The 25,482-nt window shown below is 42.5% G+C and overlaps 1 protein-coding gene across 1 annotated transcript in view; it reads right to left on the bottom strand.

Moving 5' to 3' along the window:
- Positions 1-547: 547 nt before the first annotated feature.
- FOXO1 (forkhead box O1) overlaps positions 548-25,482 on the bottom strand; it is a 64,380-nt gene continuing 39,445 nt past the window's right edge. The window contains exons 2-3 of the mRNA XM_075490290.1: positions 1,738-3,094; positions 548-1,361 (exon numbers count right to left, since the gene is read on the bottom strand). Coding sequence (XP_075346405.1) covers positions 1,751-3,094 — 1,344 coding nt within the window. The 3' untranslated portion in view covers positions 548-1,361; positions 1,738-1,750. The remainder of the gene's footprint in view (positions 1,362-1,737; positions 3,095-25,482) is intronic.

Below are 25,482 nucleotides of genomic sequence, written 5' to 3'. Positions count from 1 at the left end.
TAATAGGGCATCACAAAAGTTTTAGCCTCCCACTGAAAAGTAGCATTTTTGCCTCTTCAGACATACTGCATTACAACAGAAACACTGACAGACCCTAAAACTAGTGCTAATTAAGACAAATGACAATGTTGTCATTAATTTTTCTAAAATAATGGATTTTCTCCAAAAGGTCCTGCTCTTGAGTGCACAAACATTATGAGACCTCCATGAAATAAATATAAACGTGAAGCATTGTACAAGCGTCTAACAATGAATACTTAACACTTTGTGGTAGTCAGAGTTAAAATGATAGTAGAAGCAGATGACATCTCTAAAAATGCATATATAAAACTGATTAAATATTTCCTAAACATAAAGTTGTCTATATTTATACATCACACAACAAAAAAAGGGACAGAAATGTTTTGTATTCAAGATACTTATTAAGCTTTTCCTTTATTAGCACTCCCAAGTGCTAGGTAAATTTATAAAAACATGTACTTAATCCAGTTAAAATACTGTACAAAATGAAGACATTATGAATAATGCCAGATCTCAGTTTGTTTGGTTGTTTTTGTTTTTTTTTTTAAGTTGCCTATGTAACAAAAGTAGACTTTAATTATAAGAAAAATAGCTTGGAAAGTATTCCAGAAATTATCTTAAGTCCAACAATAAAGTCATTAGTCTAACAATGAAATCCAGATATATTCTTGCATAAATTTACATGAATACAGGTTAACTTATCAAATGGCATTTAACCTACTGTTTGCTCTGAATAGTCAGTGAGTTTAGTAGGATCATATTTAACAGGCTATTCTGTTCCCATATGAAATGTGTGGCAATTTTGAGTAAAATAATGCAGTTCGTACTGCTGCAAGGCAAGTCCACAGTTATCTCAATTCATAAGAACACAGGTAACATCAACAAAGGCTAAACTTACTTAGGGCATGAGATCATCACAGTATTCTTACAAAAGTTTATAAACTTTTCTTGGACCAAAACAGATAGTCTTAAAAAACAATTCTTCTTCTACAGATCATACTGTACAAAACCGAAAGCACAACATGATGTAAGTAAGAGTCTTTGCTGTGATTATATGGTGTAGTGAATTTGGCACTTCAGAGTAATGAAATTTCCAATGGCACAGTTCTTATCTATAGCAGCACATAACCTGCAAACCTTGGGCAAACATCCTGTACAGGAAAATACTCTGTCTGCTGCCAACTCTGACGAAAGGAAGAAAAAAGAAAAAAAAGACCCAAAAAAAAGCGAGTGCATGCGCACAGCTTTGTCAAGAAAATTAAAAAGGAAGGTGAAGGACATCTTTGTACTGCTTTTCTCAGTTCCTGCTGTCAGACAAGTCTGGAGAATTTAACCGTAGCCTAGGAAGAAAAAAAAAAAACAACAAAAAGCACAAATTAACATTCACACCAAAAGGTTAAATCTATTACAATATGCTCAAACTAGCTTTAAGATAACTTAAATGGGAAAAAAAATGATTCATTAATTGCTAGTTACCAGCAAGTTTTTTGTTTAAAATATCAATGGCAAAACATTAGTGCTCCACATGAAGTAACAGAAGTTGGTACATGGCAATCCTAATGCACCAGTGCAAACTTGATTTACAAACTAATAAAGGACTGACTGTAATAGAGGCACTTCACAGGCCTACACAGAAGACCACCCAGATTTTAAGCATTTTGACATCTCTTTTCCCTTTAGTTGTTTTTCAGATTTATTAGAAAAAGCACAGCTTACCTCCTACTACATCCTAGCCTGACACCCAACTGTGCGTGGTTGTCTTTACGCTGTGCTGAAAACTTTGGTTAGGCAATACACTGTCAAAGTTAAAATCTAACGTTTCTCCATCCATAAGGTCATTACGGATAATCGACTCCATGTCACAGTCCAACCGTTCAATTAACATGTCATCTAAGTCACTGGGAAGCTTCTCCTGGTGGAGGGAAACAATTCCCACCCTTCCGTAGCCATTGCAACTGTTAACAGGGGCGTACGGGTTCATAGCATTCATCTGCATCGGGTGACTCATAGGCACTTGTAACGAAGTCTTCACTGTCGACAAGCGATTTAGACCTGAAGTATGTGACATGGTGTTCACTGTGTGTGACAAGGCACGACCATTAACTGCAGGTGTCGGCTGGTTATGTCCTTGGTGAGGGCGGGTGTTAGGGTTCATCATTTTGTTGTGGGGCGGTTGACTGCCATAAGTTGGCATCACCGAGTTAGCGACCATCAGCACGCTTTGGCCGAGCACCCTGCCACCAGCCTGGGAAACACCAGTGTCTACTGATGCCAAGATATCATTGTGCGGCGGAGAATCGGAAGTCAGTAACTCCTTCAGAAGTCCTGCGGGACAGTTATATTGGCTCATCGATCCATAGCTTGATTTACTGTCTTGAAGAGTCTGCATAGGAATCTGGGGCAAAGAGTTCATGCTAGCTTGAGCATACGTAAATTTCCTGTAGTCTGGATTTGGTGAACCTATACTTGTGGTCGAGGATGCGAATGAGTAACCTGGTGTTTGCTGCATGAGGGTTGCAGATGAAGACTGGGTTGACACAGTCATTGACGTATTAGGTGACAAGAGATTAAGGTTATCCAAAAGATTTTCCATGTTCTCAGAATTACTCATCTCTGAAAGGCTGGGTAGAGTAGAAGTCATTTTGGTGGCTGATGATGGGTATACCATGGAGTGCACATCCCCATCTCCAAGATCATCTTGCTCTGGCAAAATAGGAGAAAGTCTTCCGCTAATTGTACTAGCGTTAGAGCTAGTTCTAGGTCGAAATGTACTCCAGTTATCAAAATCATCGTTACTGTGAGAGCTGGGACTTGCAGGCCACTTCGAAAACTGCGATCCGGGGCTGTCACCATTTCCCTCTTGACCAGACTGAAGGGATGCTTTTTTCTTGGCAGCTCTGCCTCTGCTTTTGGCAAACTTGCTGTTGTTATCCATGGATGCCGCTCGCCTCCTAGGAGATTTGCCACTCTTTCCTCCTTCAGGATTGAGCATCCACCAGGAACTCTTCCCTGTTCCCTCATTCTGCACTCTGATGAACTTGCTGTGCAGAGATAGGTTGTGACGGATTGAATTCTGAAAAACAAAATAAGGTGTAAGAAATGGAGAAAACATGCTTCTTTTATGGTGTACTAATATTTGTCTTTGCAAACATACTCTCATTTTGTTAGAAAACATGGGGCAATCATGAAATGGGAAAACACGCCAGTCTGGAAACATCTTTTATCAGCTCACCACTCAGAACTGGCTGAAACGAGCTTGCAGAGAGTTGCCATGTCAATTTGTCTGTCATGTGGCCCGATCACATCTGACATTATAAAAAGTTAAATAAAATACTGAAGGAAATACTGTTCTGAAATACAAATTCCTCATAAAGGAGACAAAATATACCAGAAGACCAAGAAGACGACTGAAGATCTCATTATCAGCTTCAGTCGAATGAGTTGAATGTGATTGCATGTAGGGATTTATTTTTTATTATTATTTTAAGCCAAGTTCAGGAATGCCAGATCCTGTTCTACGGTCCTTATAATGGCATCTCATCATGCACATCCCTAAACCCTGCAAACATACCAGCCTGTGAGTGTTGCCACTGAATATTAGTGAGGTTTATATTACTTGTGTTATGTGAGAAAACACATATAGAAAACCAGTTGAGGATTAAGTTCTAATTTTTATAAATAAACATCACAAATTGCCTAAGAAATTATAAGGGAGAAAGGAATGCAAAGAGCATAGACAAAATTGCATTTAAAACCTCAGTCTTAAAACCATCTTCTCTTTCAAAATCAACATTTTAATATGCAAAATTGACTCTTCTAATACCTGAGGGCACAAGATATCTTGTGCCAAGACTGACCAGAGGTACCGAAGCTTTTCATTATCTCCTGAGTCACGAGTAATGTTTCATGTTTTGTTCTTAAATCCAAAAAAAAAGAAGAAAAAAAATTCCAAAAATCCAAAATCCAAGCCCGCAGGTTGACCTATTAACAAGAGACTACCCTTTGCATTAGCAAGCTGTAGATAAACATTTTTCTCCTCAAGTAGTTTTCTGCTGAGCACATGTAAAGAACATTATATCAACAGAAAAGCTGTCCTATATTTTGACTTAACGGCTAACAAAAGGCCACAAGATCAAAGAGTGCTGAACTAGGCAGCCATAGATGTTGGTAGGAGGGTGGACAGCAGCACAGTCTACATGGGGACCCACGGTCTGCGCTAGGACGGCAATTCATGCAGAACAAGTAGGAGGGAACCGCAAAACAACGTATGAAATGGGTAAACGAGAAATTAGACCTCAATGGCAGAGAAATCAATGATGCAGCAGCTGCCTGCCATTCATAGTCATTTTTAGCAGGTTGTCTAAAGAAAAACTTGGGGGAGCAAAAATGGGAAGACTGTTTCTAGAAAGCAGTAGTAAGGCTGATCTTGGCCAGCAGGCCAGTAGGCCAGTTATCTCAAAACACTAAATGGCTGCCAGACCTACAAAAAACCTGTTCTGTCTTTCCTGTTTTCCTACCTTTTTCCTCCCATCTGTCTTCTCTTAAGATTTTAACCTGACCCCCAAGACCCACCACAGCACCAAGCCATGAGGATGATACAGCTCACGGAGCTTTGCATGCCTTGTGAGGCAAACCAGAGGACAAGGGACACAGCCACTGCTCTGGTCTCCGGCTGCTTTTGCTGTATTTCCCAACCCAGAGTGCTGCCTATGACAGCAGTATCTCCAGAAATGCCTTCCTTCACCTTCTCTACTCTAGCTGTCCTCCTGTGTACATCTGCTTTCTCAAAGATGCACATCTTTCCCCATTGCCTGTACATATAGCTGACAGAAGAAAAGGAGCAAAGACCATGAGGAGGCATGCGAGGTGAAAACAATCATCTCATGGGGCCTGGCTCAAATCAGAGACAACAGGCTCAAATTCCCTGCAAGGGCCATGACACGTTGTGGACCACAGAAAGCCAACCAGCCAAAGCAGGCCAGGCCACCTGCAGAGCTCAACAGGAGTGGTTACTCTGGGGTCGAAGAGGAGACTTGCAGCAGATGAGGGCAGCAAGGAAGTGTTACGGTCCTGTAACACCTTACAGACAGCACTGTCCTGAGACTATCCCCCCAGGGGTGCAGCTTCACCCCAAACAGGGGCACGAGGCACCCTCTGACAGCAGAAGATAGCAGAGCATGGCCTCATGGCAGCTCGCTGTTCAGCCAGCACAGCAAGGAGTCAAACCATGTGCCTAACCTCGGAAGCCTTTCCAATCTCTCCTTCCCCTTCAAAGAACCATCTTTAACAAACTATCCCAGTTAAACAAACACCAGCGACAATTTTGAGCATTTCCTTATTCAATTTTGAAAGGAAGCCATTCTCATATTAACTAATTAACGTAGGGCTGTATCTCTTCACTGCAGGTAACCCTGCAATCAAAATCTCATCCTCCCTCTAGCTACAGGGCGTTAGGGAAGGCCTTGAAATTTTATTTTCACCAGGTGCAGGTAACACGTCGGGAGGGTAAGCCCAAAAATCCTTCTTTGGACTTGCCCACGGCCGCAAGGGCCGACCGAGAAGCCTCGTGAGGCCGGCCAGCACAGCCCGTTGTTTTCACTCGAGGGCCACAGCCGAATCCCCGGCTGACACAAGTCCAGCTCTAGAAATGTCGCAAGAAAGTTGTTCTGCACGTCTGTTGATTAAAAAACCTCCTGCGCCAGTTCATTTTTTTGCTGTATTTTGTAAACATACCCAGTTGGCTCAGGCTTACTGTTTACTATCAAAATAGGCATATCAAACACACAAAACATCAGGCAGAGAAAATGCCGTGCTAAGGCTCAGTTCCCTTTTCTCTGCAACAGAAGTGTTAAATATTTAAGAAATCACTGCTATTCCTTAGTCATCAAAAATGTTAGAATCTGGTATTATTGTACTGAGGACATCTGAGGTCGCTCTTTGAGTAACAGAGCTGTCTCCTAACTCTGCCAGCAATGAAAAAAAAAATTTTCCTAACAGGAAAAGGTTTGCGGCCCAGAGCTTGTTACATAAATTCCTGTTTTTCACGCAGCCAGCAGGACATTAAAGAAGCTATGATTTACTAACTTGGAAAAAGTGTTGAAGAGGTAAATCTTGTGAAAATATGCACTGCTGTTAATGATGTTGTGTCTACAAATCTTTGCCAGACACAAACACGACCTGATAAAAAAGTATAGTTTCAGCAGTGGATCCTGGCAGCCGGAGGAGCGGCACGGCTGTCAGCGGCCGGGGCTCTCGGTGGCACCGCCGGCCCCAGCAGGCTGCGAGACACCTCCAGCCGCGGCTTTCGGCAGGACTTCGAAGCAAAGCCTCCCAAAACCTGGCCCGAATGACGCGAAAAGCAAGCGGCCGCAGTTTGAGGCGGGTTTCCGTGCAGCGGCGACGCATGCCAGATCATTCTGAGAGCATCTGTGCTGGAATTTTATCAAAACTTCGTCGGGACGGCAGCAGGGCTGCTGCCACCTGTGGGGTGTTTCCTGGGATTGAGTTTCCGCCTTTGAGATAAAGCCCAGAGAGCCTCCGCTCCTGTTTGGTCTGCGAACCGACTTCATGCCATACTTCAGCGTATGGACCGGGAACTGTGGATATGCTTATCGCTACTCGCTGATTTAAGAGCCAAAATATGCAAAACCAGAATCTGCTAAATGCAATGTGATGAGCACATACCAGCTAATAAAACTCATGAAGCCAAGAAAACGATTCCTTTGAATCTACACGTTTATATCATTCAGTCAAACCACACAGCTCTGCTTGCTGCTCTTCTAAGCAACAAATAAAGTCAAACTGCTTTATGTTTTAAAACAATTAAAGAAATAAACGTCTCAGCCATTTAATCCTTGGGTGCAAGTAGCTCTGCTGATATCTAATACTGCATTTAAACACAAGAGATATTCATACTAAAACACGCAACTTAAATTTTACTTGACTTACTGCTGAAAAAATCATACCCCTATTACAATTAAAGTTGAGGTATTTAATTATTTTTTCAGCAACTTGTTTCGGTGTTTTACTAAAGAGAAACACCCAAAACCACAGTTGCTTTGTTAAACCTGACAACATTGTAGGCCTGTACTTACTGAAGAGAGAGCATACAAGGCACGCTGGCCGTCTTTCCTCCACCCCAGCCCTTGGAGCATGCAAGGGAGAGGGAAAGCAGAGCTCCTGCTGCAGAGCTCCGGCTTAACCCCACTGCAAACCTCTCCAAGCAGGATCTAACTGTGGATCTGTGAGTATCCAGGGAGCTGCAAGACCCAAACGTCGTAAAGCACCTACAAGTGCCCATGGTCTCTCCCACCTTCATACACACGGGCAGAGACAGCACCGCTTCAGCCACAGTGCTGCGATAACCATCAAAAGGGAGAGCAAGGATTGGACGCAACAGTCCATACATTTTACAAAAACAAGTGGATTTGCTACTAAGGTGCATATGCTGATGGTATTGCAATAAAGCACACCATGGCATCTCGGAAGAGATTCACCAGTAACTAGTAACAAAGGCAGAAGGAGTTGGCCTCTGGAGGCAGATGCAGCCATAACAAAGTGGGAGGTCATAAGAGGCCATAAGAGCAGGACTGCTTCCATAATACACAGGTCAGGTATTTCTATTAAAATTAACAGTCTAATGGCTGCCCACCAATTTTTCATTCAGAAGACATCTCAGCCATCCACTGCTTCCTACACCTCATCCAAGGGGACAGTCTACACATGTTGCTAGTCAGCTTGCACTACCATCAGCTGAAATGGCTGCAAATACAGATTGGGGCCCAGTATCTGACTGTTGTTCTCCGATCTCTTCAAACAATATCTGAAACGGATTTGGAAGCTGGAGAGAAACTTTCAGGGAATACGACACTCAAGACTGCTTCTGCCGTGACCCTCTAAGATAATCACAATTCAAAAAAAAAGAAAAAAGAGAAAGGGGGATATTGCTTATTTATTTATTTTAACTGATAGTTTGAGAATATTACACTAGGACCACACCTGGCAAGAAAGTCAGGGGTGAGGACTGGTAGGAGCGAAGTTCAGAGAGCCATCAGCTAACATCGTCACTCTTGAGAGGTGTCTGCCATGATCAGTGGTGGCTGGCACATGAGCCAGCTGTGTTAGCATGTCACGTTACTGCCAGCTTACAGCAGGATTCAGAACCAGCAGAGTCCCTCTGTGGAGAAAACACCAAAGCAAAAGCTTTGCAGCAGAGAAGGGAAGACCCCAGGATTTCCATATGCCGTTACAGAGGACATCAGACCTCTCTCAAGGTCTGTGTATAGGGACTCTACAGCAGGTCCACATGTTCAAATCGCCCTCCTCTTGGAGCCTCAGTGGCAAGCACCACTCAAAAGAAGTCATAAAAAGACCTCCTAGGAAAGCACGCAAAGGACAGGAAGTTTACCACCACACTTGCTCAGGATTCCTTCAGCATTAACAGCAAGACAGCAGCAGCAGGGCCTAACTGTGGCAAGTGGCACCACAAAGCATCTATCCAAGGCTAAGCTAGACCATGTCTGGTGAAACAGGCAGGTCTGCTTGGAATAGTTACACTGCCTGCAACCGCTTTGCTGTGGTTTCCAACCGTCCTGCCAAATTTGCAGGGAGAGGCTGAGGAGGCTAAGAGGAAAGAGAACATTGATAACTCCAGATGTACCAGAATTTCCTTTGGTACAAGTCTGGTGTAAGGCAATATTGTTTGTCTTATCTAATGACTATGCGATACAAGAAGTTCAGATGCAGATGCTGTGCTTGGAGCTTGGGTTTGGCTCAGAACTAGTGCTGGACACCCAAAAACGTTTCATCATCAGGTAGCACAATTGTTCATAAAACGGCCTCAGCCGCATTTCTCTCTCAAAAGCGTTCCTTATACTACGATGTTCACCAACACAACCACACATCTGACTGCAGTGTCAGAGGCTTCAAATGCTAATGAAATAGCTATCTTTGCCACCCAATTGCAGTATTCTTTGATTACAGCTCAGAAACCTTCCCTGTTGTCAGATTATAGAAAGCATGGACAGAAAGCATGTCAGCCTTAGGTCAAAATGTCATATTTAGAAGATGCTGGCAATTTGCCACCTGCAGCTGCATGAAGGTGGAAGGGCAGGATTTCCTCCTAAACAGGTCATGCTTTTTTGGGTCCTTTGTTCTTGGGGGGTGCTTTTGTTTGACTTCATTTTTGTCCTGTGCTGTTATATGGTGAAGAAGTGTCAGCTGGAAAAAGTGAAGAAACACTTCAATCTTACTAGAGGGACTTTGCACTGTTTCTCTGTGCTTTTGATTACAGATGGTGGCATAGCGAGAGTCTTCCCCAGAATACCACCCATGAAACACCATCTCCAAACATGGAGGTACTTTCATAGACTGTTTCATTTGATAAGATTTCAGCAATGCATCCCTTGTTCCCCTCACGAATGTACAAGAATGGGACAGACTCTATGTTATCACTAGATGTTCGCTATACACGTCTCTCCTGCACACAGGGGGGTCTCCTGTGACCATATGTCAGTGGCATTGATCTAAGTCCTGCGCATTCTGCAGTTAAGTCCACAGATTTATACTCTCCTACACTTCCTTCTCATAGCTGTAGAAGACTAAAAAACTTAGGACACCAAAGGGGCTTGGCCATCCTCCAGGTTGTATCCTGCTGCCACACGTGGCACTAGCGACTGGATGGGATTTCACAACCACTGGAGCTTTCTCCTCTGGAACATGGTATGTAGTAACAGAAAAATACAGCTCCAGACATTGATGTTTAAGGGACTTGACTATGCATACTTACGTGTCAGAACTGGCAACTCTACTGACATGTATTTGAGTAATTCCCAATTGCTATCCCCAGACGCCCTCCTCTTCATTCTAGGCAGACTCCTTTGAAGCACTGTTTCATAATAGCAGTTTGGACATTTCTAACGAGATGGTAACACCTGCCTACTTCCTCTACATGGGCATTTAGAAAGAATGAGCATAAAACCCATCAAAAATGTAAAGCAGAAAATGGGAAGTATACACACACAGGGCAAGCGCACTCCTGGATACTGTTCAGATGTGATGACCGCCAATCAAAACTTCTTATAACCACCCTCATGTTTTCTGTACCTCCAAGAGTGAGACAGAGCCACAACCAGGTTAACAATCATCTATATCAGTGCCAATACTCCGTTTTATAACTACATTTATTTCTATAACCACAATACAGGCATGATATAATATCAACACAGCATACACCAAATATATAAACATTTGCTAGCATTTCAAAGCCGAGGAAACTAAGTGACACTTGGGAAAAACAACAGACGAAGATGCATATGAAAATTGTGAGATTTTTAAAAGGGATTTGTCAAATGGAACTTCCTCCCTCTCTGGTAAAATCATCTGGGAAGCCAAGACAGCCAACAGGTTTGTCTAAAAGCTATCGGTTTTCAGAGGTGAAAGAAAGGCAACAATAAGAAGGCAGCACAGTGTTATAAAAGAACAAAAGCAAATAGCCATCAGCATAAAACAAAAGTTGTGAAGTGTAGAAAATAAGGGAAGAAATAAATATCAAATGAAGAAAATTCAAAGCTTTCAGGGATAACTATGTATTTGGTGATCCAGAGAAATCCTAATACTGGCTTTACAAAACTGATGCTGTAAGCTTTCTATTTCAACAGATGGAAAAAAAGCGTTTGACAAATATAAGGGTTCCATATTTGTAAATAAGCAGTTCTGTTGTCCACAAATATGGAACATATATATGCGTATGTACGTATATAGCTTACGATGAAGAAGCAGTTCCCAAGTTCACTAGTGACACAGGAGGCCAACACTGAGGCTTCACTGAAGAGGAACATTTCAAAGTCAGGATGCCCTTACAACTGGGGCCTCTTCTCCTCCCTCTTTAAGCGCTGTCAGACCTCTGGCCTTCGCAAGCAGCCTGTGCTGCAATTACGTCAGTAACGCAAAAACAGCAAAGCAGGAGGATGCATGCATAACCTGGGTGCCCTGACATCAATCCCAGGTGCTATCATAGAAAAGCTAATAAAGGATTCAATTAATAAACCATCAGAGGTCAGGGATATAATTAATGTCTTTCAAAACAGTCCCATAGAATATGGGCCATCACATGTACAAGAAAAATGTATCTTTTGTTCAAGAAAGGTAAGCGAAAGAACACCTGCAGATATGCCAATGCCACACCAAATGACAGTGCAGCCAAGATTAGCACCATGCACCACTGCTAATGTGTGCTCATCAAAGGGATTAAAACCATTAAAATTATCTTTAGTGCAATAAGCCATGAGGAGGGCTGCTGCTGTGTGTGACGGGCAGGTAGTGCTCTCACAATTATGCACTGCAGGCTCTAACACAGCAACCAGGAATGCAACTGTGGAGGGGATGCAGGCACCACAGCAGTGGTAACGGTTTGAGGCAAAGCTGTCCTTGAACGCAGAGTACAAGCAGGTTATTGCAAGGAAAACACAAATCACAATTATAAGCAAAGTTTATTAAAATAAATAAATAAAAATTTGGAGTAATAAAGTAGCAGTTCATCCATACAATGCCAGAATGACTAATAGCTTAAAATTTTATTCTGCGACTATAGTAAAGAGAGACGAAGGGGTGTTTATTTTTTTTTCAGCCAGTGGGAATAATTATGATCAGTAGGACAAAAAATGTTAATCACTCGTTTCCTGTTTAACAGACAGCCTGTTTCACCTTTGCCACTCTCCACAGTTACACCCAATTCATCACAAAGACTACAGCACTGTTTATAGAAAGCTTCCCCCTTTTTGTTTAATTTCTAAAACTAAGCTGCCTTTTATTGACATTCGTTAGCTCTAATGAAGAGCTACAAATGTGTATACATGCTAAATATATCAGTACTAATTAGACCAGCAGATCATCTTAAAAGGAGCACTAGAAACAGGTTCTCACCAAAAAGAAGCAATAAGGTGAGAAATAGGCCAAAGTCTCAGTGTAAACCACAGAGGTGAGAAACATCATAGTCCGAAAACAGGGCTCATTTTCTGCATTGGCCTTTGTGGACATGCAGAGATCTTCCAAGAAACTGGGGGGCGGGGGGGAGAGAAAAAAATAGATATGATTACTCCAACAGTTTTAATAGGATAAGTGAAACAATTGGAAAGATCCCTGCCTGAGGATTCACATAAGCTTTACATGTTAAAAGCTCTGCATAATAACCAAAGTAGCCATTTGCCACTTGCCTAGGTAAAGGCACAAGCAGACCTAACCCTAAATGTTTGGTTTCAGTAGGACGCTTTACCAGGGAGCCACAAATCTTGTGTTCATCTTCATAGATCAAGACTATTTGCTTTCACAAAATCACTGATAACCTAAAGGGTTGGAATGATTGTTGCGACCTGATGGATTTACAAGCAATGGGCTACCCACAACAGTGGAAAATAAGTTAAAACTGAGGCTGGTAAAGCAAACCAGGATGCACTGGAGACGTGGGCTAAGTCCACGACACTTTCCCCATTCACTGTGCTGCCCATGGATGGAGCAGCTCGAGGCTGGAGAGGCTCGACGACTTATTTCACCTGCAACAACACCCACTGCCTGACCATAGACCTCTCCTTATGGACAGAGAGAAAGAGCAGCTGCCTTCTTGCAGCCGTGGATCCACGGGCAGAGCCAAGCACACCTACAGCACTGCACCCACGACTCCTACAATGCACAAAACTCATCTGACACAGGCAGCAGAGAGATGTTTGCTTGTCAGCAGGAAAGCCACCAAGCCTGTCTGTATTTCTTACCTTGAGGAGCAACATACCAAGGGCAATGTACAGATGCAATAATGTAAAAAGTTGGGTTGACTGAGTCTTTGTGCAGATTTAAAAAAAAAAAAAAAAAAAAAAAAAAATCTACTTATTACACTTGTACCAGCATAGCAGAGGGAGCTTTTTCTTTAGCAAGAAAAGGAGCCAAATTCTCCGGACATGGGTGTCACTGAATACTAGTTTTTCAGAAACAAAGAGTCAATGAAAGCAGCAAGCTTCCTTTGCAGCAGGGTTAGCTGTGCCCCACAGGAAATCCCTGGCTGAAGGAAACTGCAAGTCTTGTAAAAAGAAGGGCAAAGCCTTCCATTTACAGGCTGAACGATATCTTACGCTACATCTCACTATGCATTTGATCTTTATTTTGACTACAGCAAGTGCAAGGATAGGCTAGCAAAATTTAAGTATAGTCCCCAAAACTACAAAAGGGAAAATAAAACAGAGTTCAGTGGGGGTTTTTTGTTCGTTTGTTTGTTTTAGTGTATCTTCAGAGATTCTTAACTGCATCTAGTCGTAAAGATGCTGAAGGTTTCACATTTGTAAGTGGACAGCGTCAGCTTAAAAATAACAACCACCCTCTGGATTCCACCTAATTTGTAAAAATCTGATGTTGCTGTAGTAACCAAGAGAAACTGAGGAAAGAAGACAGGGACATTTCTCTTTCCTTTAGTTTCTTTCGCGTGTGAGTACAGCCCAGTGTATAAAGCCACTGTTTTTACTATTTATTTTTCCTCTAGCCAGTTCTCCCTTTATCTGTCTCACATATAAAAAGAAAATAATATATCATTTTCTTGTTAACAAAATATTAGCAGAAAAAAATAGATTTCTTAAGTTTTTATTAAAATAGCTTAAACAGGATCAGATTTAAGTTCTCTTTAAACTACTGCATCATCTGCAAATACACAGCTAAAGGATATTGCCTTCCGCAGTCAATATTTGTTCATTTTTCTGTGTGTTCTGTTTTTCATACTTGTTCTTTTTTCCAAAGTTACAAGAAGCAAGTACCAATTTCCAATTACTCCTTTTTGTACATCCTAAAGAGGCAGCACGTATACTAGGTATTGTGTTTCTACTCAGTTTCTTTGAACACAGTTTGCCTTGGTACTTTTTCCCACCACCACCACAGAAGCATGCCAGACCACCAGCACACTCTCTTTGGGAAAGCTCTTTCCAATTCAAGCTTGCTCCCATAGCCTAGTAGATTTTATATAACATGGTTTACTACTACAATGCCCACAAAAAGCCCTCATCCAAATTTCATTATAGCCTTGAGCTATATTCTATGTGTACATTGCTACTCTCCGCTGTCTGGCCAGTTGCAGCCACCCTCTTTCACATAAGGTGTGGTTTATACTTAAAGGGTTTTTAGTTTATTTTCTCGCAAGAGGGTCTCAGGACTCGGAGGACTCCTGACGGGTGGTTGCACTGTTCATGCCAGCGTCTTCCTCTCGAACGCTGCTTTCCGTGACGTTCTCCAGGCTGCAGTTTCAAGAAATGCTGGCGCTCATCACTGGGTTTTATGACATCTGTTCAGCATTATAAAGCCACAGTCGCCCAATCTTGCAAAACGTGTAGCACCAACTCTGAACCAAGTTACCCCGACACACTCACAACTTTCAGTAGGCTACAGGAGGCAGAGTACTATTTCTCAGAGCAAGCTGGGCACACAGAGGAGGGAAATCTAAAGCGTAATTTCTTCCCTCACACCAGTTTTGGAAGCATTCCTATTCCCTCACTACTGTAGGCTGTGCTCTGTACTTAACATACCCTTACTAAATCAAAGGACTATTTACAATCTACATACTGGCAAGTCCACATTCCCATAGAATGTCATCTGGCAACAGTGACTTAAACCATCAGCTCTGTATTTACTTGCTTTCCTCCTTCCCAAATGAGAAGAGTAAAAAGGACAAGAGAAAAGCATGTTTTTAGTGACAAGAATGGAATTAATAGAGTAAGCTCAAGAGCTCTCATGCATCAGCATTCATCACAATACTCAAACATCTTTTTTTTTTTTTAAGGAAAATATTACAATGAGGACAATAAAAAGGAAGATGAGCCACACGGTTGTGACTTAGGACCTTTTACTTATCCAGCTGGTACTAGAGAAGTGCAGAACCACGCTGGACACAAACCAAGACATTTCCCAGAGTGGGATGCTGTTATGCAAAAATGAGCTTTGTTAGGCATTTTGGCTGCTATTTTTCTCCTGCTAACTAGGTCTAATTAATCTCCCCTCATTACTATTTCTCTCCATTTGATATTCGCAAGGAGACCGGCCTCACTGGCTGCTTGGAGAAGACATCACTCATTCTCCCATTCCCCTGGACAGAGCCTGACACAAGGAGTCTCTGGGCGCACTGGGGACTACCACGTGCAACAGGAGGTATCCCAGGAAGGACGTTGCCATCACCCTCATCAGTTCAGAGAAGAAAACACAGTTTTTGAAAAGCCTTCCACTCCCCTTCACTAATCCCACGAACTCAAAAAGCTCTTTTTTGAGCTCAAAATCAACTTTTGGATTAGGCTCCCTCCTCCTGGAGGTCACAGTCTTTGCTTGGTACAAACTTCACCATCATCGTTCTTATCCTCCTTCAATGAAAAGCCCACGGGTAACTGGGCAGCCTAAGCCTGCCTGGCTAGTTATTCAGATTTAAGGACTGCAACATCCAACTTCTCAATCAAAGGCTGCCATGGGCCTCCCATCCCTCCCGAGCCTTTGCCCAAAGACAGGGAAGGCAGAGGAGCTCTCCTCTAGCTTTCCCCAGACGTGCACTAAAGCGCTACGGCAAAAGTACAGCTGAGACAGCGAGCTAAAATGCCTTACCCAATTTAAAAGGCTGCAACAAGAAATTCTTAAGACAGTCTGCAGGGACTTGCTGAGTATTTGCCTCCTTCTGCCCGCTTTTGCTTCTTTTAAGTACTGCAGTTTAGTTTTCCCTCTCACAGATGTTCAGACAACACAGCCCCTTGCACAGCTCTGAAGATGCGCAAGCTCTGTTCCCGAGAGAGTTGGCTTCCTAGGTCAGAATGGGGCACGCATTTCAAAAAATAATAATAATAAAAAAATATCACAGGACACAAACTTACATCAGATTAAAAATAGCAGGAATGTCAGCAGTAGGAGCTGTCATTTGCAATAGCTATCAAGACACAGGAAGTTATTTATTCTGTGGATTGCATAAGGGCCTCTTTAAAAACAAGGATGAAACAGAAAAAAGCAAGCATGTTTACTGAGGCTTGTTTTCCAATATTATTTATCTAGCCACGTTTGTTTATGAAGTTTTATAATAATTTGTCATGGATACATCTATGGGTTTATGTCCACAGATTTGTTAAACTGCTGGCAAACTCCAGCAGATACTGCAGCCCTTGCTGCTCTTGTTTAATTTTCTTATTATTTTCAGTTTTGAAGATATTACAGGGAATGTTTCCACATTTTCATTTTGTTTTAAAAGGAAATTAAAGTGTTCCCCCAGAAAGTCAGGTGTTTTCAAGCATTTTGTTTGTTGATTATTCATGTAGTCATAAATTACGCAGAGTATTTGGCAGGCCATGCCTTTCTCTGTTAAAACGTTTGTTTTTACTTTTTCAGTTATTGTTTAGATCCTGGTCATAACATGCTTCAGGTTGTTTTGAACAGCAAAGAGGAAATAAGCAATATTTTAACTTATATCACACTGTAACAACATTAAGTGCCTACGCAGCAATATGCTGCCTATTCAGTTTTTTCAACTTTCTTCCTGTCCGCTGCTGACTTACAACAGCAAGAAGATAATTCATAATTTTACACAGATTTGCAACCTGTAAACACAGCTATGATTTGGCTCACAAGCATGGTCAGAACAAAACACAAACAAAAAGGAGCAAGAAACAGGACGTTAAAAAAAAGAGACAATATAAGGTAACCATATTTGCTGAAGGATGGTTTTGAAATCATAGGAAAACCAACAAAGCTCTTCTGGAGTCAGCTCACACACACCCAGGCATTGCAGGTAACACAGCTGGAAGAGGCAGAGCCCCAGCAAGGCACGGTTTGCCTACATTCACCCTGACACTAGGGCAGAGAGTTAGAAAAGAGACTTTGAACTACATGCCATCCCCGCTGCTCATCAGGATCACGGTCTGCTGTGGACATGATTACTAACCCGTTGTGACTCCTAAGAATATGCCCTCTGGATTAGCAAAAAGAGAGACATCATTCCAAAAGTCACACAAGTCATACAAAACAGTCTCTGTGCCAAAGTAGAAACTACGGAACTACATTTCAGGAATTTCTCAAGGATTTTTTCTATAGGGTTAAGTTGGACATTATCTTTCAAGCATTCAATTCTCATGCAGCAGGATTTCCGCCTCTCTTCCGTTACAGAAGTCTTAGGAATCCCAATAAATAAGAGAGAAGAAACGTGACTGTTTCACTACGTGTTTCCTTTGGCCACCTTTGTGAAAAATGTATCTTCAAAATTTAAGAGTTTGAGTTTTGACATAACATCACATTCATGCCTCAAGTCCTCCAAGCACACAGGCTCAAAAAACCAACTCTTTCTGTTCTCAAGAGGCAGAGTGAATGACCCCACCTAAACCCACCTTATTTTGGATCCCCCTAACATGAACTTTGAAAGATCTCATTTTCTAGGAAAATAGACTTCCGAGTCAAAAATAAAGGTGCTTGGCAAGATAACTCCCTCTCCCCACAGACATCCACAGTCTACCCAAGCAAACCTCAGTGCGCTACAGCCATCCAGAAATATCCTTCTTTTGGAGGTGGAACACATTTACCAACTTGCCTGCAGAACATTTCTGGCAAACCAGCAACAACAGAAGAACTCCCTCCCCCATCCCCAAATTTCAAGTGTGTAACTAAATAGAAGCACAAGGAGACGTGCAAGAAAAAGCAGATCAGCATGCCTGTAAATCAGAAGAGCTCATGGACCTTTTCTAGCTGTAAACTTCCAAAGTTGCTATGTCAGCCCCTGAAACATAGCAACTGGGGATTAGGCTGAGCCAAATTATTGCCAACCGAGCAATAATAGTTGGGGCAAAAATAGTTTTCCTAAAGATAAGACCTTGTGCATTAATCAATTAATTTTTCTTCCCTTTCTTCCCCACCACCAGTTGTACATATGCCAGGCTTGACACCAGGCATTACCATTCTCTGCTTTTATTTTCAATTAAATTTAGGTATGCCAGCTTGACAAAGCTACATCAAAGGAGCCTCTCCAATAGAGCAATATTGTACTGGAGCCTCTGTATGACAAAGTTGGTATCTGAAGCTTCAAAAAAACAGTGGTAGAAGTTGAGAGTAAACATAAATAATTGCAGTTTATCTGCTTTAACACTTGAGCAATATTGAATGTTCCCACTTCACAGTGCTTGGCCTTAAATAATAATAGGAAAGCTTACCTACCCTACCCCTTCTCTTGTTCTTTCCTCCTCCCTTACTCCCTACTCACCCCCTGGAATAAAAGTAATAAAATCAGAGAAGATAACAACAGAATAATTATCTGCTCACAGGGCAGAGACTGGACCTCAACATTTACAAGCTAGTTGGCTTTTTGCTGCAAGAGTAAGTATGTATCTCTTAAAAAGACTACAATTAACCACTGCTCGGATTTAACTACATGTTCCTCATTTACCTAGGAAGGAGAGGGAGCTGGAGGAAAGAAGAACATTTCTTCCAAGACTGGCTCTGTAAAAAAGGTACTTCCAAAACTCAGCTTTGGAGCAGCAAGTGAAGGATCTGGACCTAGTACCTTGAAGATATCCAGGCACCAATTATTATTTTACCAGAGTCTAGTATCCCATTACATACTCCTTTTAATGAAATTCTCAAGGCATCAGCTGAGTTCAGGACCTACTACTTAAAAACGCCTTCCATGCGTCAGGCTCAAATAATGGAAACTGGCAAAACAGACATGGGCTCAATCCTCCTTTTTCCTCCTCTGTCAATTATTCAAGGACCCCTCATTCACTGCTGCCTACTTCCATCAACGCCAGGCATCTCTGGGGCATCTGATAAGGAAGCTCAGAGTTATCTTGCTCAAAGTTTGCCTGACAACAGCAGCCATCCCACACACACATACACATTCAACACATTTGACTGATTTTCCAAGGAGAGTAATAGCTGAGTAATTTTGACAACAAACACACAAATCTCCATGCTCTACAGCTCTTTAAAAAAATTAAGTGATATTTTAAACAGAAAAGATGAAATTTTTAGCAATTCTCACCTATTTCCATGTATTTTTGTGTTAAGTATTCAAACGTGAAAACACTCAAGATTGAGCGTGATCAACCAAAGCATTAAGATACACATTCACTCCTGAGGAGAACTGTAGAGAAGTGTACACATTCACTCCTGTAGAGAAGTCTGTGACTCATACAAATCCCCCAGCTGCAGCAATTTCTACACAGTATGGCTGGCGAGTAAAAGCCACAGAAACACGTTTAAAGCAGGCTTAAGGGCCTTTTGCCCTAAGGAAGAACGTGCCAGAGAGCAGCAGTGACAAGGCGCTTGCTTCCTGGCACAGCGAAGACCTCACCTTTGCATCAGCTTGCATGACTCCTCTGCATTGCCACAGAGGCTGCCCACTTCTCAAACAGCCTTAACCATACAGATTTTTAATTTTTTTAACCTAGTCTGTTGGCAAACTCACACCCTCTCTACTGTAGCTGTTCTCACCTTGAAGCCCACCAACTCTCAGGGCCTCCAAAATACTTCTAAAATCCTTCAGAAGGCAGCTAGGGAAGGTAGTGGCAGTCAAATGTCCTCTCTCTGATTGCACTGGCTTTCCTGTAATCCTGGCTTAAATACACCTACACCACAGGAAGAAAACAGACAATTTTAAGTTGCTGACTCTAGAAAAAGAGCAAGAACCGCCTCAGATTAAACCCAGCCCCCAGACTTCGTCAAAAAGCTGGTTTAAAGGATAAGGCCAAAAGAGATTAACACAGGTACGATGTCAAAGTACACTCAAACAGCAGCAGCTTCTTGACAAACACTGAGGGGTCATAAAAAACAGAACATTTAAGAAACCAATACTGCAGAGGAGAATTCACAACCCTACCGCCTGTGCACAAAGGAAAGCTCTCCCAGACCAGGTTCTGGTACCTGGTAAACTCCAGCAAATAGTTTTGGTTGTAGTGATGCAGCACAACTCACTGAGCCCATAACCAGAAATGCAGACAATGCAGATGACTTAGGAATAAGAAAATCCTCTGAGACATACTGTCCAATGGAGAAAGCGACATTGCCATTCTTCCATGCACTTTGGGTGGTTCTCCTTTCAGCTGCCAGGAGCCAGGGAGAGATCCAGTAGCAGAGAAGTGCACAGTTTAGAAGGGGACATCCACAAACCCATCAGCAATGTTAGCAAGGGACAGGGAAAGAGGCAGACTCATCAACTCCCTCTTCTCATTCCTGCCATGAGGGGCAAGAGGCTTTGGGGATCATTCCTACGGAGAGACTTGTCAGCCCCTCACATGCAAGGAACAAACAAGAGCAGGTCCCAGGTTAGGAAGCTCTGCAGTTTGTGGTCATCTTCCCACAAGAGTGAAAAGACATGGGGGGAATAACCCCCACTAACAGCATTAACAGAGAAGGATTTAAAGACTATGACTTGTATTGGACAGCAGTTTCACCACAGCAACGAGCCACAGTAGATACCAGTCGCTCGGCTACACCAAAGGAAGGACTGTCAGCTGCTGAACCAGGCAACGCTTCCCTGAACACTTTGGGTCCTCTGGCTGCTCCGAGGCAGTTGTGGGCTTACGGGGTGGTAGGAGCAGAGGCTGCCACTCAAGTTAAGCTGTTTCTGCTTCAAATGAAGTCAGGAACCCGCAGCCCCAGCAGCAGCTTCAAAATAGAAAGGCTGCTTCTTCAAATAGACACCCAGAGAACATCCCTATCAGACCTTCAGCCGAACATAATCTTGATTCCCAAGTACTGCTCACTAAGAAATGTGACCAATATGACAAGAGTTTCCCCATACAGAAGATACTCCTCCACATCTCAGCTGCCATGCCCTGAATCTGCATGTTACCAGACTCAAGCCCTTCACTGACCAAAATTTTCCTCCTCCTCCTCCTGCCCACACCAAGGTCACTTTATTTCTACTGGAATGAGGATGTCTCCAACACCAGGACTGAACACTGGCATGTTCCCCAATGAAGAAACCAATACCCCCACACCAATTCCCAGCAGCAAAAGCTGCCAGTAAGCAGGTTTCAAAGATTCAATATATTCATTATGGACAAAACTTGTTCTACTCAAGTCAACAGAAACTTTACCATTTATTTCTCAAGGTCTGACACTCATTTTCTATTCAGGGCATTAAAATACTACAATTAACATTGCTAGTTCTACTGTATGAAGATCTGCTCTGCTTTGCTGCTATTTTTCCTTTGCTTACATTTCAATACAACATGCTTGAATCTTTTTGTTTCCTTTTTTTGGAAGATGAGTTTATTATCCATCCTACAAGCCCCAAGCTAAGAGAAAAGGCAGTATAAAGAGTACTTGTGAAGATTGAAGACCGTAATGACAATCGCGGGTCACACGCAGAGGAGGCTGACACCCTCACTGGTATTCTGGTTGTTGACTCTCTTAACCACTTTGCAAAAGTCTAAGAGAGCAATAACAGAGAGCTGCGAAAAATAACTTTCTCTCCCAGATGAATCAAGACACGCAGACCTGCAACATGCAGTAAGCTGCTCTCCCTTATCTACAGCACTGCTGCTAACAGGCACTCCCGCCAGCCCGGTGCCTCCTCGCGTGTGGAAAGGCAAAGGGAGAAGAGGAGGGAGATGAAAAGGTGCCTGGCACCTTTGTCAGACGTTCGGAAAACACCATTTTCTCTAGCACAGAGAAGGAAGCAAACAGCAAGCGCTGCAAGCGCCATCCCTCAGCCATGGCAGCACGCACGCACATGCACACGCATTTCCTCCAGCTTCACGAAAACAATGAAGTGTGGGGAGGCCGGCTCTTATATAAAGTACGTACCAGCTATGTATAAAATTAGGAAAGCAGCTGCTTCAAAAGCTCAGTCACCCTTTTATCATCAACAGGGCTTTAATTAGTACCCATCTGCTTCCTGTTTTATACTACAGAACTAACTTTCACCTGTTTCAGCAAAACACCCCTTCCCCCACATGCAAGTGTGTGCATACACACGAAAAGACACAAAAAGCTAGCAAACACTGTTACACTTAAGTAATTAACATCAGAAATCCTTATTCTAAGTATCTGAGCTATTTATTTGCTTTTTAAAAAAGCTAGGCTTTGACAGAGTTATCAAATTTCACAGCCTACACCTTTAAATCACACACATTATATACTTCACCATTAATACTAATTCATTGGCACATGAGGACCCCAAAGAAGGGCTGGAGCCCTGTTGCACTGGCACTGTACTACAGAGAGCCTGCCCAGAGGACTCACAATGGAAGTGTGGGTTTTTCCTGAGGTCCGTCACACACATGAAAGGATTTATGAATAAACAATGGCAAGGCTGATAGTTAAGAATGGATTCAAACTCACCCCATTGTTTGAAGAGAAGAAACAACACACAGAAGAAAAATATTACTGAGGGAGGAAATAGCTTCACCTTTGAATTTCCTGACATTTTTCCTCCCACGCTTTTCCCCTTCACGCGTCAATTATTTATTTATTTTGCAGGGAGAAGACAAGTGAAAGTTAAGTACACCAGCAAAGCTACGTGCTGTCAGACCTGCCCACCTCTCCTGCACGGAGGAGCTACCAGCGCTTGAAACCTTGCCAGGAGCATGGTATCCAGAGAGCAAAAGAAGAGCAAGAGAAGCACCAGGAGAAAGAATGGCTTTGGAATGGCGAAGCAAGGAGCACCGCCTGCCTGCTCCTAGGCCCAGCTACAGGAATGGGAAGAGGGGCGAGTGCCGAAAGGAACAGCATTCGTAAGAACTCTACATTAATTTTGTGAGTATGCGAAGCTTGCTCAAACTTAAAGCTGCTCGTTGCAGAAAGGAGCTTTTCTTAGCACACCTTTAGTATCAGCCACCACCTCCAATGCTGCTTTTGCCAAAATAAACCTGGCAACCACTCAACACATGCTCCAGTTTTGGAGCAGGAGGAGATCATTCTCTCTTTACAGTTAGCAGTCTCATCTGCAACAGCTTTCCCAGACACAAAGCTGACCTAACTCTCAATTAGAGTTTTCTCCCATAGTATCTTGGAGCTTCTTCCCAAGGTTTTGGACCTGCCTGCAGGTTCCATGAGATTCACCTCCAGAAGGCTATTTTGGAAGACTGAGATTTTTTTTTTTTTTTCCCATTCATTTGAAATCTTAAACTATTTGCTAGGTTGGGGATTTAACTTTTCAGAGATTGCCATTAAATAGGAAAGCCATGAGAAAAGGTAAACATACACACTCTAGTATCAACCATGGCAAATGCATTTATTCCCCTTTCTTTCCCACTCAGTGACAAAAAGCAGTTCTCCTGACATCCCCCTTATTAGAGGACTTTTCCATTTCATTCTTTGGGGTTGGAAGAAAAAGAGAAGGATAATACAAACATCTAAAGACTGAAAAGTAAAAAAAATAATCCAAGTAAACAGAATTTCACCAGTTACCCCTTGATGTAGCTACTCATGGTGTTACCATGAGCAACCAGCCTACAATACCTTCCTCTGCCCCCTACACGATCACCCAAGGGAAGAGCACGTTGTTGGCAATACCAGAAGGGTCAACACTGACAACCCAATGCTGTTGGTCTTAAGACTCAAGAGTATTCAGAATAGGTTCCCTAAGAAATGTATTTGTAGCATACTGCCATTTGTTATTAAAACAACACACCAAAGTACCATCTATCTCTGTACACGTATATACGGGGGAAATGGAGAGATTTGTCCAGCATCACACAAGTCTCATAAAGAATAAGAATTGTCATTCAAAAGTAAAGATTGAGCCTTGTTTTTAGTATCCAACTTCTAAAAGTTCTCACCAACTCTTCTACTATATCATTGTCTAGCAAAGGCAGGATTTTGTCCGTACGCTAAAGGGAGGCACTAGTGAAGGGAATGAGCTCTGTCTCTAGAGGAAAAAAATCAAATTAGAACAAACGGGCTTCCAGGCACAATGCTCTGAGCAAATGAAATTGGTGAGAAAGGATGGAGCAAAATGAGCACCAAATGTGAGAACTCCAAATATTCCTTCCAAAAGAAAGGTAGCTCACATCTAACCAAACTGCTCCAATCAGATATGGAAAGAATAGGGGCACTAGAGGCTTGGGGTTTTTTAAAAAAGATTTTATAGATTTTGTTCACTGATAAAACCAAATAATCCATTTTCTACTAAAAAAAAATTATAACCTTGTATTTTCACCTAGAAGATTACACCACCACTTAGATATTTTTCCATGATATCTCAAGCAACATATTACAAAACTTCATCCAGGACTGAAACAACAGATTGTCTCAAGAGCAAATGACAAAATATTTGTACCAGAAATCCTGGCAACGTTGCGTGCAGATGGGTTTCTGAAAAACGGGGTTCCAAGAATAAGTCACCCATGGTTCCAAAAATAAGAGTTAAATTCAAACAAAAACTGGATGTTCACTTAGCAGGGCACTGCAGTCCCTCCCCAGGGTCCCACCCTCACCACACACACGAGACACTTGCTAACCACAAGCCTCTCAACTCTGAGCTTCAGCTAAATACACAAGACTGGGGGAATGCAACCCAGTCCAACGTCCTGGCCACCTAACCCAGAAAACGGCACGCTACGGTGTGGCCAGCCATTTTACTGCCGATGGACTTGAACCTGAGCATCGGGGCAGCCCCAAAATTGCATGGCCACAACGTACAGGGGCTCTGAGCTGCAGCAGGAGAGGGACCATCCTATCAAGCAGGCCCAGGAACATCCCTGCCAGCAGTCAGGGATGTGGGGATGCTGGTCGGGTCTCGCAGTGTGCCGAGGCAGAGCTGGGACCACCTCCAACACGCTCGCCCTCCCCAAAGCACTGGGGCAGGCATCGTGTGAACCAAGGCACAGAAACATGCCACACTTCGGTGCAGGGAGCACCAGAGCATGACTGCACCACAGCACAAACAGATGTCTGAGACTACTCTCATAAACAGGGATGGAGAAATTTAAAAACTGCAGGTTATTTCTCCTCCTCCCCTTTTTTAAGGGACAGAATCAGAAGCAAAGTTCGTCAGATGGTACTGACCTTTTTTTTTTTTTTTAAATGATTCCTGGGGTTTGGGACGCTTTCAAGGCTCTGTTTGGTTTTGAGAACCTTACTCAGCCAGACAACCATGTTTACTGTATTTTTTTTGTTTTTACTGTCAATAGCTACTGATCTGATAGGGAATTCCAGGATATTTTGAAACAAGAGTAAGAAAATGGATCCTTGTTTTAAAAGACATATTTAGTCAATATATTCCCAATCCCTAGAATCTAGAGTTTTCAACAAACTTTTCACCGTTAGCTTGTCTTCCTGAGCAATGGCCAACTTCATATACATAAATACTGTTCATAAAGACTATGCAAAGCCAGTGATGTTTGGTAGGAGACAGGCACACATTCACAGTTCTAGCCTGAGATTAAAAAGCTAATACAATTTTTTTGAAATTCGGCACTCAACCAAAACCAAACTTTTCCGTTAAGATGATTAAATAACTGGCTTGACGTATTTTGC

Source organism: Mycteria americana, chromosome 1 (assembly GCF_035582795.1).
Source record: "Mycteria americana isolate JAX WOST 10 ecotype Jacksonville Zoo and Gardens chromosome 1, USCA_MyAme_1.0, whole genome shotgun sequence".
Taxonomy (NCBI): Eukaryota; Metazoa; Chordata; class Aves; order Ciconiiformes; family Ciconiidae; genus Mycteria; species Mycteria americana.
The sequence above is the reverse complement of the archived record's forward strand: the minus strand, read 5'-3'. Positions and strand labels throughout refer to the sequence as shown.